Genomic DNA, 14,589 nt, shown 5'->3' with positions numbered 1-14,589 from the left:
TTTTTTTTTTTAAACTGTTAGGATTTAGAAAACATTTTTATGAATCGCCTCAGGTCTTAATGGTTTAAATAAAATTTACTTAGAAATCCAACCAACACTATATGGCATGCAAACGTATTATTTATATCATTTGTTGAATGGAACATATTTTTCTCTCTCTCTCTCTCTCTCTCTCTCTCTCTCTCTCTCTCTCTCTCTCTCTCTCTCTCTCTCTCTCTCTCTCTCTCTCTCTCTCTCTCTCTCTCTCTCTCTCACCAGCAGGTCTCTCTGCAGGGTCTTCAGCAGGGCGTTGAAGGTGTCCTGGTCCATGTTGAGGCCGTCGGGGACCTCGTTGAGGAAGTCCAGGTCCTTGAAGGTGGGCCTGGTCTTCTCCCTCTCCTTCTTGGAGGCTCGTCTCTTGTAGGTGGAGCCCTTCAGGTCGAACTTGAGGTGCATGCGCACGGCGCGCGGCAGCACGTTGTTCATCACCACGATGCGGATGTTCTTCCCCCCAGACTGGACGCAGTAGAGGCCAAAGAACTTGGGCAGCAGAGTCCTGGGGTTCTGGTTCAGGTTCTGGAGAAGAGAAGAGAGAGAGAAGAATGCATGGTGACACCTTGCTAAACTAATGGTAACCTAAGTCATTTTTTTAAGTCGTTCAGAAAAAATAAAAGACTGATCCAAAACAAAACTATATGATATTTCTTAATCATTTCACCCAAAATGTTTATAACAAATTATGACTATTAACATAAAAAATAACACTGTCTGTCAGTTATGTAACATAAGATATTTAAATAGGTTTAAATAGGATTAAACCTGACTTAGGCCAAACGATGTGATGATTTTCTCCTGACTTAGGCAATTTTTGGGGCCAAAGTCACATAAAACATGTGACTTAGGCCAAATAAATGGCCTATTTTGGCCTAAGTCACTAGGGAGATAGGCCATTTTACTAAAAGGGGAGGGAACAGTATGATCCTTTTCAATTAAGAGATAGGCGATTTTACCAGAGGTGGCCAGTGTCATGAGGAGCTGACTTAGGCAAAAATATAATTTTCCTCAAAAAATTACTTAGGCCATTAGTTTAGGTGAGGATATTGTATAGTCAGCGTTTTAACCACATATTCACTTGATATCACAATATTTACAACTTAGAATGTAAGCATTTAGCAGTCGCTCTTATCCAGAGTGAATTATAAGTCCGAAATCGAGATAAGCAGAGTAAACATGAACTGTAGCCAATAAACAAAGTAAATAATCACATAGAGTGCAGAGAGAATAGTGTCTCAAAGAAACTGGGACACCACAATGAACCAAGCATCTGTCTACACAACATCTATAGTATGTATACATTCACAAAATCTGTCTGTCTGTCTGTCTGTCTGTCTGTCTGTCTGTCTGTCTGTCTGTCTGTCTTAAGTATGTCTCGGGCACCGTCAGTCCGACCAAACTAATTTAAAGTTGCTGTGTGTCACAGATGACTCGGGGGGTTTGCAGTGGCGAGTGAGAATGTGATCGGGCCAAAAAAACACAAATATCTGTATCTGACGCACCAAATCTCAGTGTGTTTGGTGAGGGTGTGTAGGTAGGCATCAGCTTTCCTGATTGAATTTTTATGTCGGTTATTTTTCGTAAATGAATGCCCTACTTCATCATACAAGAGTGTCGCACTAACAGAGTGAAAATAGCCGATGTACAAGGTCACAACGTGTCGCATTGCGTCGTCTATTTTCACTATTTAACTTTTTATTTATTTATAAATATACTAAAAAAATCACACCCTGTGTGAAGTGGGCGGTGTCTTGCTAGCTAATCACAATACTGAATGGAGTCAACCAATCATGTACAAAAGATAAATACATTTATTGAAACACTCTTTATGATGGACGAAACCATAACTTTACTTTTTTTAAAGTTATGGTTTCTTATATAGGGCTATGCACATGTGTCATGTGACACTGGCCAATCACAGTCCTGAATAGATTGTGATTGGCCAATCACAGCGCAGGATAATTGTACAAATTTCCAAACCTCACTTATAGGGGCGGTTTCACTGCCCAAGATAATTGTACAAATTTCCAAACCTCACTTATAGGGGTGGTTTCACCGCCCAAAAATAGTGTTTTGGAGGCCTGTGCGTGTCCTCACCGTGTGTGTGTGTGTGTGTGTGTGCATCTGCTAGACATTGCTTGGCTCTGCTTCCATTCCAGGTGCAACCTCTCTCTCCTGTCCCTCTGTCCATGCACCACAAGCCACGCTACCCTTGATTTATGTTGGGTTGCACGCCAGTGACTTGCACCAAAAACTGCGACACGTTGTGAGCTTATACACACACACACACACACACACACACACACACTCCTGTCCGTTCCGAAATATAACTTCTCACTCGCTTCACTGCACTGCTGACAGAATGAAGCTGGACTGAATGTGAAAACTAAACTAAATATATCCTGCCCGTCTTGAACGTCTGCTTGAAACAGAGAGAAGCAAGCACTCATCAGACGAGTATTTCACAGTACGTGTGTATCAGGTGCACGGTTCAGGCAGAAATAGTTTCTTAGAAAGTAATACCAGCGCTCACTTTAATCCATTTAGGATATCTTGTTTATTTTAGTCTTTCACCTCCAGCAGCAGATCATATGACGGACGTTATGGCCCAAAGGCCTTCCTCAGCGTGAATGAATGAAACGTACAGACGTGAGTGTCACTTATAAAGGGGACCTCGGTGCCTCGCACAAAACGGTCCGGGTGAGCAGTGCAGGATTAACGGAAGGGCTAACGGAAGGGCTTTAGGTGCTGAAGCACAGGGCACCAACCTTGGGTGCCATTCACCTTGGGTGCCACCTTGGGTGCCAGATCCAAGCACCACCGAAGACATGACCCAGAAATCACGTGAGGGCATGTTAAAAGATTTATAAAAGTAATTTTTTTTCTCTGATTTCTGGTGTTTTTCAAAAAACATTCAGCCACATTCAAACAACCATAGCTTTGGAATGGAGGATCGCGGCCGGCCAACTTTTTGCGTGTAACGAGCCGATCTCTGTGAGGACGGAGGTCACGGAGAATATTCCATGATTTTTCAAAGGTGCAGTAAAATCGCTGGCAAGGGGACGATATATGGATGAATTAATGAATAAATCCTGGCAGTCGAATAGTTAAAAGCTCTTTCACCAAGCCATTTCCCAGGCAGTCCTATAGTGCTGCCAGTGCGTACAAATGAAATAAAATGTAAACACACTCAGAGTTAGATTAACTACAAATCCTACCACTACGTGTTGATTTAAGTTCATAGTTAACTGTGGATGACATTAGACTCACCATGTAATATCCAGGAAGTAGTTTCTGGAGAAACTCCGCCTCCTTGTGCATGACGGTCTTCAGGATGAACTCGTCGTCACGGGTTACGTAGAAGATGGAGCCGCTGGCGCCCGGGTTGGACAGCTCTATGAGAGGCTCGTTACACAACGAGAACTACACACACACACACACACACACACACCAAACGTTTGCATTACGTTGTTGTCGGGCAGAATCCTCATATCTCTATAGTTCAACGTTTTTTTCATAAATGAATGCCACACTTCGTCATACAAGACTGTCCTGCAAAAGTCGTGAAAATAGCATATCTACAAGCTCACAATGCGCTGCGGTGCAATTGGACCAGTGGTGGAAAAAGTACTCAAATGTTTTACTTAAGTAAAACAAAAAAAAGCTAAATATTTTCTTTCTTATTATTCTTCACAAGATTTTTACTTAAAGTAATACTAGGTAACGTTTTCAACAAAACTAAAGTTAAATTGTATATCTTTTGTGAGTGGCAAAAGTTTCACAACACCCACTCCATGAATTTCACCCCCGGAAGCCTTTTATTTATATATTTTCTATTGAATGTGGACGGGGGGGACTTTCCCGGGAAAATGACGTTCCTGGCCAACGTCATGACGTCGTGGCCGACGTCGGCCAGGAACTACCGCAACGGTTTCCTGTTTGGCCAGGAACTACCGCGCTAATAACTAAAAGGAACCTCACGCTGATTTTAAGAGAATGTAGGATTGGAAGATCGAAAAAGAACAGAAAAAGAAAGCACAGCTCATGGTAACTAATGCTCCACTGGCTAAGAGAAACGATCCGTAGATAGTATAAAACAATTAAAAGATCGCTTTTTGAAACGCTTCCGGCTTCCGGTGAAAACGAATGGAATTCTGGGTAATCGAGGACTACGGAAATTGTATGCAGTGACGGTAGTGACCAGCAGAGGTTGCTAAAAATCGTTATTTGTGATTCTGCATTGTACAACTTTAAATTAAAAAAAAAAGATAATGGGCCTCATTCACCAAACGTGCTTATGATCATATTTGATCTTAAAGCGCTCGTGCGAGCATTTCCACAAGCAGTGTTTGATTCAACATTCTTCTTTTCTGAGCTTGCGTGTACACTAAAAACTCATATCCGCTCTGAGACATGCGTTTCGAACCAGTGACCTTCCGATTCCCTGGCGGCCTCTCTAGCCACTCAGCTATGGCCGCCCCTGTGATCGAAAGTTGTGATATCAATGAGCTGTTTTGGTTTGTTTTTAGCAGCTAGTAAAACCCCTCAGTCAGTTGGTCGGTCTTATCTTTCTGACGGTCTGTTAAAACCCATTAAGACCTTAGGTGATTCTTAAAAATGTTTTCTAAATCCTAACAGCTTTTTGAAAAAAAAGTAAAAAATAAAATGTTTTTTCAAAAATAGCAGATCTACAAGTTCATAGCGTGGCACTCGGTGCCGCGCTATGAGCTTGTATATCTGCTATTTTTGAATGGCCGAAGAAATCTAAAGTGACACAGATGCGTTTCAGGTCTTGAAAACATTTTCAAGATTCAATTTGTTTATTACTGTATATCCCATATCACAGCAGGTATATGAGGGTGTTTATTACTGTATATCCCATATCACAGCAGGTATATGAGGGTGCACATTTACCACAATAGACCAACTTCAGTGGCCTTGTGGTTAGAGTGTCTGCCCTGAGACTGGGAGGTTGCGGTTCAATCCCTGGCCGGATCATACCGGGTCATACCAAGACTATAAAAATAATACCCAATGCCACCCTGCTTGGCACTCAGCATCAAGGGCAGGATTGGGGTTAAGTCCCTGCGACATAGTGTCATGTCCAGGGGGCTTACTTGTACATCAAGCTGCTACAGCAACAGGAGATAGGCTCTGCAAGGCTTACTTAATGATACGAGTGTACATTTCTTTGGTTTCTACACCTTGTCATTGTAGCAACAAGAGTACAATATTTGTAATAGTCATACAAGAGGACACGCAAGCACACACACACACTTACACCCTCCAAGTGGTGAGAGAGTGTGCTGCTTGCTACTTAAATACGGTAAGAAAGCATTAGTGTCTAATCTCCATGTGGTAGAATGGGGGCTTAAACGTGTGTGTGAGTGTTAAGTAGTGGTGGAGAGTAACGGAGTAAATGTACTTAAGTACAGATTCTGAGGATCTGTACTTTAGTTGAGTATTTAAAAAAAATACTTATTACTCTTACTTGAGTACATTTCCAGGAACAATATTTTACTTTCACTCGAGTACATTTCTAGGAAGGCTGTAAAGTCGTAGTAGGCCTATATCTGCTATTTTTGAACAGCCAAAGAAATCTGAAATGACACAGATACTTTCCCAGAATCAATGTATTCATGTTCTTTTTCAGTCATGACTTTTTCAGTCAAACCATGCTCTGCATGTATTTTATCATGTTTTTGCAGATTGGATGAAATTGGTGTCCCACCTGAAAATGTATTTTCTGTTTATTAAATAACTGGAGTGACAGGGAGACTCCTGATACTGAACAAACACTATATAACAGTGATGACAATCAGAATATAGAGCTTTATCCTTTTTGTTTTAAGCAAAAGATATCAGCTAAAAAAAAAAAATGAAGAAAAAAAGAGAGCCAACCATGGGAACAGAGTAGATATATAACCTATATCTCACCAGGTAGTCGTCTGGGCGGATGCCAAACAGCTCTCTGAAGTAGCGGAAGGCCACAGGGGCGTAGGTTTTGAACCGGAAGTCCGGATAGTGGTGGGCGGGGGTGAGGTTGCTGCCCTCACTGTGTGCAGCGAGGTAGAGGATGAGGATGAGAGACAACAGCAAGAGGAAGATACATTATCTGAACTGTTTTAATATGCACACACACGCACGCACGCACGCACGCACGCACGCACGCACGCACGCACGCACGCACGCACGCACGCACGCACGCACGCACGCACGCACGTGTAGAAATACACTGTAAACAAACACACAAGTAAAAGTCCGGAATTCAAAATGTACTTGAGTAAAAGTACAAAAGTATTGGTTTCAAAATGTACTTAAAGTAACAAAAGTAGAAAGTACTCATTATGCAGAATGTCCCATTTCACAAAATTTAAAATCTAGTCTAAAATCTACAAAACTCTTTTGAAATAGCAGATCTACAAGTTGAGCTTGAGCTTGTAGATCTGCTATTTTCAAATGGCCGAAATATAGTATATAGGGCGGAAGGGGTTTTGTAATAATAATCAAAATCCACAAAGTAACTAGTAAAGTAAAGTTTTCAAATAATTCTAGTGGAATAAAAGTACAATATTTTCCTCTGAGATGTAGTGGAGTAGAAGTAAAAGTACTGAAAATTGGAAATACTCCAGTAAAAAATACCTCAAAATTGTACTTAAGTACAGTACTTGAGTACATGTACTTAGTTACTTTACACCACTGCACACACGTGAGTGAGACATACTTGGGAAAGAAGATGCTCTCGACCACGTAGAAGTCCTGCATCAACACGTCTCTCTCTGGCTTGGAGCTCAGGTTGCCCACGGTGTATCCGATGCCCAGCTGGATGGCACCTTTCAGGGCAGAGGAGGTGGTCTGGAGGGGGGGTTGTAGGGTGAAAAGAGCACAAAAAAGAAAGAAGACATTTAGAAGTGTCTTTCATGTTTTCAAATGCTTTCACGAAGCAGGAATTCAAGCGACAGAACATTAAAAACAGCTGTGTCACGCTTTGTCACATTCATGGCATTTTGGTTGACGATTAATTGTCGTACAAATAATGGCGATTGACGATTTAATTGTATATTTAGCGCTGAACATTGGAACATATACATCACAATTAACCTTCTGTTTGCCCCTTTTTCTTTGTAAACAAAAAACTGCTCATGGCGGATATGACAAATATCATACAATACAAAAGCTTAGCCTATGTTACTGACAATGAACGGTACAACAAATAATTATAATAATGTACTATGGCCAAACCAGGCCATGCATTTAATCATTTTATACTTTCAAAATGTTTTAAAAAAACACGAGGGAAAACAAATGACAAAAATAGTGTGTGCTTTTTTTCAACAGATGCATAAACAATTCTGACGCTTATGAAAAATAATCAATAATTGTTATGATCTTAAATAATGGCCAGTCCTGGTCACGCTACCTTCTTGTAGGTGGTCTCTCCAGAGGCGTCTATCCTCCGGTGTCCGATCTTCTTATCCTGGGCAGCGCCCACTCCGAACGGAGACGGCATCTGATGGAGGAATAAATATGATAGAAATAGAATATCTAATGTTTCAGTCCATTTCAAACCTTTATTTACTGTGAGAGCCTGGCATCAGTTTTGCCAGATTTTGTGAGAGAAATAAGCAACCAGGTATATGAAAGCAAGGCTTTCATATACCTGGCATATACCTGCCGCGCTATGAGCTTGTAGATCTGCTATTTTTGAAAAATCATGAACATTTGTGCAAATCTTTGAATATAATATATATAATATATAATATATATATTTTTAACTCAAATCTTTGCTTCTGGGGGGCCCCGGAAAACAATATATTTTGAGATGGGGGTCCGTGGACAAATACATGTCATTTTGGGGATCCTTGACATGAAAAAAGTTTGAGAACCACCGATATTATAGCAACATAAGTTTCTGTCAAATAAAACTGTTAGGATACATATAGGCCTATATTAAAAGATTTGCAGAAGTTTTCACGTTTTTTCTAAACAGAAATTAGCAGATCTACAAGCTCGAACTTGTATATCTGCTATTTTTGAATAGCCCAAAGTATGAAATAATGGTTATAGCTAAAAAAATCTAAAATGACACATGCATGCATACAAATGGGCAGGAGGTTTACCCCTGTGCCACCCTAGCGCCCAACTGCTTGTAGATCAGTTCTTGCAGCCAGCAAGCAAGATGTCATCGCCTATACTACAGAGTATATATTACTTATAGACCGACAGACAGGAGACGGGATGAGACAGACAGGTGACAGGGAAAAGCTGCCAGAGTGTGTGTGTGTGTGTGTGTGTGTGTGTGTGTGTGTGTGTGTGTGTGTGCGTGCGTGCGTGCATGCGTGCGTGTGTGTGTGTGCGTGTGCTTGTGTGAAGAGTTCTCTCACCTCGGATATCGGAGCCTTCCTGGATGGATCTGTAGACAACAGTGAGAGAAAGAGGAGAAGTCACGGTGAGAAACGGTGACAACATCACTTTACATTATTTAGCGTGATTTAGCTTCCAGCTAAAAGCGGTCCTATCTGATGAAGAGCCACTGTGGACAAAGGAGCTTCACACACTGCCATGCAATGAGTCTTTATTAAAGACCTGACGCCCGGTGTCATGCTCATTGACTAGTGTCACGAAGGGCTAAAGGCTGTCGACAAACGATACGGGTTCAATGGGTTCAATTTGTACTAGAGTTCAACAGGCCTGAAAATTAAGGCCCAGCCCTACAGTAACTGGGCTCGAACAATTACCATAATGTTAGGCCCGAAAACCCGCAAAAACACGATTGTTTTCATGGAACCCGAGACTCGGCCCGGCCCGACTAATTTGCATACACTTTAAGCCCGGCCCGGCCCAAAAACGTCGGGTCAGGTTCGGACAGAATTTGAGAACTCTATTTGTACACTCTCAGAGTTAGGATTTAACAGTTTTGCAGTAAATGGTATCAAATGGGGGTTCCTTGTTCTCATGCATATCAAACTGTGGGTCCTTAACATTCAAACGTTTGAGAACCATTGATGTAGCTGATAGGCATACTAATTGACTTGATAATAGCCAAATAATAAATTCACATTGACAATGTGTAAACAAATAACGGATCCAAAAACTACGGCTGTCACTGAGGACATCCGGCGTTAATGTCTTTCTCAGCTTCAACTGCTGGTTGATAATAAGGCATATTAACACGTACTGAACAATACCATGTAGCTGACATCAAGAGGATGGCAGAGCTCAAATAGAACTGATTATTCACTGCCAAAGACGGATATATACGTCTTTAAAAAAAAAAAAAGAAAAAAAAAGAACCCAAGATAACGTGATCCGAAGATTTACTGCTCCATTCACTTCCTGGTTAACTTATTACTTTAATATCCTGTATCTCGGCTCCTGTGTACTTTTTTCTTTTACTATGTATTTTTGGCGAAACATGCTATTTTCAACTGGCTGCAATTATGGAACGTATTACCGCGATCGGATTTTTTTCCCCCCGATTAGACTCCTGTGTGTGTAATGATCACTGTGAGGACGGTGATCACGGAAAATATTTTGTGACTACTTGAAAAGGTTAAAAAGAATCATTAAAAACGCTGGCACTGGCTGTACCCTGTTTTTTAAAAAAAACTCTGGCAGTGAATGTGTTAAATACATTTGGAGATGAGTTTTGTCGTTTTTTTATTATTATTATTGTTGACTGATGATGATAATGACACATTATCTCTCTATAGCCAAATAAAAGGAGCCTTGGTTTGCACTGCAGGTGCCTTGTTGTTCCAAGTCTTCTCAATGACGACCTTACAGTCTATGATGTGAACTGTTGAGCAAATGGACCGCTCGCTGTGTTGAGAAAACATTGACCAGCTGTCTGTCCCATTTTAATCAACTATCCCCGCAGGTTTCATCTTCTATATGAAGTTCAAGTTGTCTGTGGCAGCCAGGGTTCAAGGCTGTGATTTATTGTTAAGTCTTGGGTACAGGTCATACGTAAGAGTAACACCTATTTTTGTTCAGCTTCCTCCAGGTGTGTCTGTGTGCCTAGATTTCCAAAAACTGTACATACCCTGACATCAGCGCAAATCGCGTTAACTTAACCCATTCAAGCCGGGAACGTATCTGTGTCATTTTAAGATTTCAACCCGATTTCCTGTGCAGGTTTTGAAATGTTTACCATTGAGCTAATAGAGCCTGCCTGCTTGCTCAGGGGATAAATTTAATCTTGACCTTCAGGTCAAAATTCATGTCAGATCCTGTGTCTAGGTGAGACATGACCTTTGACATGATCTAAATATCTAAATGTCTCAATAGAAGAGCAGGGAGACAAAATACAGCCACCCCAATTATATACGTTATATTGTATTAACATATTCTACCATACAGATTGTATACATTCAATTGTATTAACATACTACCATACAGATTGTATACATTAAATTGTATTAACATACTCTACCATACAGATTGTAAGTTATCACATAGATTATTTGGAAAGCCACTCACCACAGGCAGAACAGTCACAATGTCTCCCAGGTTGACGCAGTGCCAATTCTCTCTCTTTTTATATATAATCCAATGGAATAAAAGGGTTGTAGGCCAAGGCCGAGATGCAACCGTAATACAGTGCAGTGAGTCTCAGTGCTCTATGCTATTCTCAGAGGAGATCAGGGTTTGTTGTTGAGAAGGTGAAACTCTATTGGATTGACTTCCTCCTTTAATCTGTCCGCGCTGCCATTGGCTGGTTTTGGCCAGGATATGGTCAGCAGCCTATCAGGAATGAGCATATTAAGGAGGCCTCTTTCACTCCACCAGGAAGAAAAACCAAGGAGTCTACTGGAGTGTGTGTGTGTGTGTGTGTGTGTGTGTGTGTGTGTGTGTGTGTGTGTGTGTGTGTGTGTGTGTGTGTGTGTGTGTGTGTGTGTGTGTGTGTGTGTGTGTGTGTGTGTGTGTGGGCTTGAGCGTGAGCGTGAGCGTGTGCATGTGCATGTGTACTGTATTTGAGAAATAGACATAGTGAGGACAATTCTTCTGCTCCTCACAGGAGAAAGATGTTTTATCGTTAACACAGATGTGTGGAGTCAGGTTTACAGTTAGGTAAACATTGAGGTTGTCAGGGCCGGCCCTAGGGTTTTCGTGGCCCAAAGCAAGATTTTGTTTGGTCCCCCCCCCCAAACATCATTCATTTTTATTGAATATTAAAATAATAACGCTAGTTGTTGGATAGGAGATACATGACATAATTACAATATGAAAGTAAATTTTTATGTGGCCCCCCTAGTGGTTGTGGCCCTAAGCGACCGCTTATATTGCTTATACTGTAGCGGCCGGCCCTGGAGGTTGTGGTTAATGCTGGGATGAGACATTTAGAGGTTAGGTTTAGGGGTTACGTTGCCAGTGTCGTGCACCGAACGTCGATCTACAAGCTCCCAATGTGTCACACTTCTGCTTAGATCTGCTTCAGGATTAGGGTTACAAAGTATAGTAATACTTTGTAACATGTGAGCGAATGTGTGTGTGTGCGTGTGTGTGCGTGTGTGCGTGTGTGTGTGTGTGTGTGTGCTTGAGTGCTTGAGTCTGTGTGTGTGGGTGTAAAAGGGAAAATGGTCAAATCTCAACATAATGCCAGATAATCACACAAAACAAAGAGCCAGGAAAGCTCTCAGCCACAGAGTGGTGGATAATGACGGTTTAAACCTGCTGAAGTACAACACACAGCAGATGCTGCTTTCTGTGAGATAAATAAGCCACAGTTACACTATGAACAGCATAGCACAGCACAGTACAGCACAGTACAGTACAGCACAGTACAGCACAGCACAGCACAGTACAGCACAGTACAGTACAGCACAGTACAGCACAGTACAGCACAGTACAGTACAGCACAGTACAGCACAGTACAGCACAGTACAGTACAGCACAGTATAATAGCACAGTACAGTACTGCACAGCGCAGCGCAGTGCAGTGCAGCTCAGCTCAGCTCAGCTCAGCTCAGCGCAGCACAGCGTAGCGCCGTGCAGTACACAGTCCAGTCCAGTCCAGTCCAGTCCAGTACAGTACAGTGACAGTCATTTTCAAGTTATTCCACTATGCTAACATGAATGTGCTGTACTCAACATTTTTCTATTATGTTGGGAAATAATGAATATCCTATATTAAAATTGGCCGGCCGGACTTCTGATGTCATTCCGACTCAGCCCATATATGGGCACAAAAGGGGGCATGCCCATATATGGGCATATACTGATGGCATCAGGGATCTCCATAATATGCGCATAAAAGGGACAAGGACCGACAGATACAGAGATCTCCTTTTATGGGCATATCAGCATGCCCATATATGGGCATTTACTGATGACATCGTGGATCTTCATAGGGCATAAAAGGGACATGGACCGACAGAAACAGACATCTCCATATATGGGCACAAAAGAGACACAGACAGACAATTAATGCATTATTATGCATTAATTGTTATAAAATTATAAAAAGGAATAGGAAATGTTTAAGTACAAATGCTGTCTGAATCTTGTACTAGTAACAGTAAGTAGGAGTACGGAGTGGAATGTCATGCAAATGTCTTTATTATTTCACTTAAAGCTGCTATCCGTAGCGGTGACATTGTTTTGAGCAGCATTCACTCCACTGAATTGGAGATGTCAAAATGTGTAATTATAGTATGGAAATTGAAGCTGGTGAGAGATGTGTCCCTAAAGCGGTGTGTGTGTGTGTGTGTGTGTGTGTGTGTGTGTGTGTGTGTGTGTGTGTGTGTGTGTGTGTGTGTGTGTGTGTGTGTGTGTGTGTGTGTGTGTGTGTGTGTGTGTGTGTGTCAGCGTAAAGAGGATTAAATCGCTCTCGGCTGAGAAAATGGCGGCCGTTTGAGACCTAAACAGTAGCTATGAGAAGATTCCCCTGGCTGTCACTCACACACACACACACACACACACACACACACACACACACACACACACACACACACACACACACACACACACACACACACACACACACACAGTACACACAGTACACACAGTACACACAGTACACACACACACACACACACACACACACACACACACACACACATGCAGCTAGTGTACACAACCTTTTGGCAAGTTTTACGGTATATTTTTTTAAAATCTAGATTTAGATTTTATTCATTTATTGAAAATGTCTGAAAATCTTTTGAACAATGTTTTTTTTTCTCTCTCTCTCTCTCTTTTCTAGAATTTTTAGGAGAACATTTATTTTGAAAAAAGAAAAAAAAAGGAAAAGAAATTTGTCTGAAAGGCTAAAACACAAAATGTGATATTTACTCCCACGACCCATAAAAATGGATCACAACCCTATGTGTGGGAAGTGAACCGACGCGGTGCAGCAGCATAGCAGCGTAGCAGCGTAGCAGCATAGCAGCACAGCAGCCTGTGGATTATGTTCTCATGAGATATCACATTATGTAAGGAGTATTATGTAGGCGAGAGACAGAGAGCAGCAGATACACAGTGAGTGTGTGTGTGTGTGTGTGTGTGTGTGTGTGTGTGTGTGTGTGTGTGTGTGTGTGTGTGTGTGTGTGTGTGTGTGTGTGTGTGTGTGTGTGTGTGTGTGCGTGTGTGTGTGTGTGTGTGTGTGTGTGTGTGTGTGTGTGTGTGCCACTATACTTGTGAGAGTCAAATGTCCCCGCAAGTATAGTAGAACTAGAGAAATAGACATATTGGGAGTTTTCCTGGGCTTTTGGGACCCCCAAAATGATACAATTATATGTATTTGTCCGCCCCCCCCCCCCCCCCCATCTCAAAATATGTTGTTCCAGGGACCCCCAGAAGCAGAGATTTCAGTAAAAAATATATATATATATATTCAAAGATTTGCACACATTTTCACAATTTATTTTCTGAGAAATAGCAGATCTACAACCTCATATGAGCTTGTATATCTTTTTTAATAGCCAAAGAAATCTTAAAATGACACAGGTGCTTTCCCGGTCTTAATGGATTAAAGAGTTATTATGTGTTATGTTTATATAGAGTTATGTGTAAGAGTTAGGAAAACATGGAGGTTGGAGTTCCGACAGGATGAAGCATTTTAAGTTTACATTTAGGGTTGATTTCTACTTTGTTGCGCGTCAGTGATGCACACCGGAAATGGCTGATCTACAGTACCGTCGCGTTGTGGACCTGTAGATCGGCTATTTTTTTTGCTCTAAGGCAGGGGTCTTCAACAGGGGGTCCGGGACCCCTAGGGGGTCCTCAGAGATACTGCAGGGGATACTGCGATATGGACTTTTTATATTAGCCACTTGAACCCTCGCATTCCCTTCTCTGGGGGGAACATATTAGCTGAAAATAGCAGATCTACTGTACAAGCTAGATCGGCTATTGTCGAACAGACCAAGTACAGAACCACAGGTCAAGTTTACAGAGTATTGAGGGTTTTAAGTGGTTAATGAAAACACACATTTAACATGAATCCGATATGTAGTGGGGGGGTCCCTGCTTCATTTCTCTCTCAGCTAAGGGGTACTTGGTCCTGAAAAAACATTGTGATGTCCTCAAAAGTATAGTAATACCAACTTGCGTGCG

General features: G+C 41.7%; 1 protein-coding gene across 1 annotated transcript in view; it reads right to left on the bottom strand.

Annotated features, from left to right (window-relative positions):
* LOC308092850 (phosphatidylinositol 4-phosphate 5-kinase type-1 gamma-like) overlaps window positions 1–7,543 on the bottom strand; it is a gene marked incomplete at both ends in the record, with an annotated part of 48,343 nt that extends 40,800 nt beyond the window's left edge. The window contains 5 exons of the mRNA XM_080438948.1: window positions 256–555; window positions 3,304–3,456; window positions 5,971–6,088; window positions 6,758–6,888; window positions 7,454–7,543. Of these exons, the coding sequence (XP_080295074.1) occupies window positions 256–555; window positions 3,304–3,456; window positions 5,971–6,088; window positions 6,758–6,888; window positions 7,454–7,543 (792 nt within the window). The remainder of the gene's footprint in view (window positions 1–255; window positions 556–3,303; window positions 3,457–5,970; window positions 6,089–6,757; window positions 6,889–7,453) is intronic.
* Window positions 7,544–14,589: the final 7,046 nt, after the last annotated feature.

Source organism: Gymnoscopelus braueri, assembly GCF_963280865.1.
Source record: "Gymnoscopelus braueri genome assembly, chromosome: 10".
In the NCBI taxonomy this organism is placed as follows: domain Eukaryota; kingdom Metazoa; phylum Chordata; class Actinopteri; order Myctophiformes; family Myctophidae; genus Gymnoscopelus; species Gymnoscopelus braueri.
This window is presented reverse-complemented; position numbering and strand designations above follow the sequence as displayed.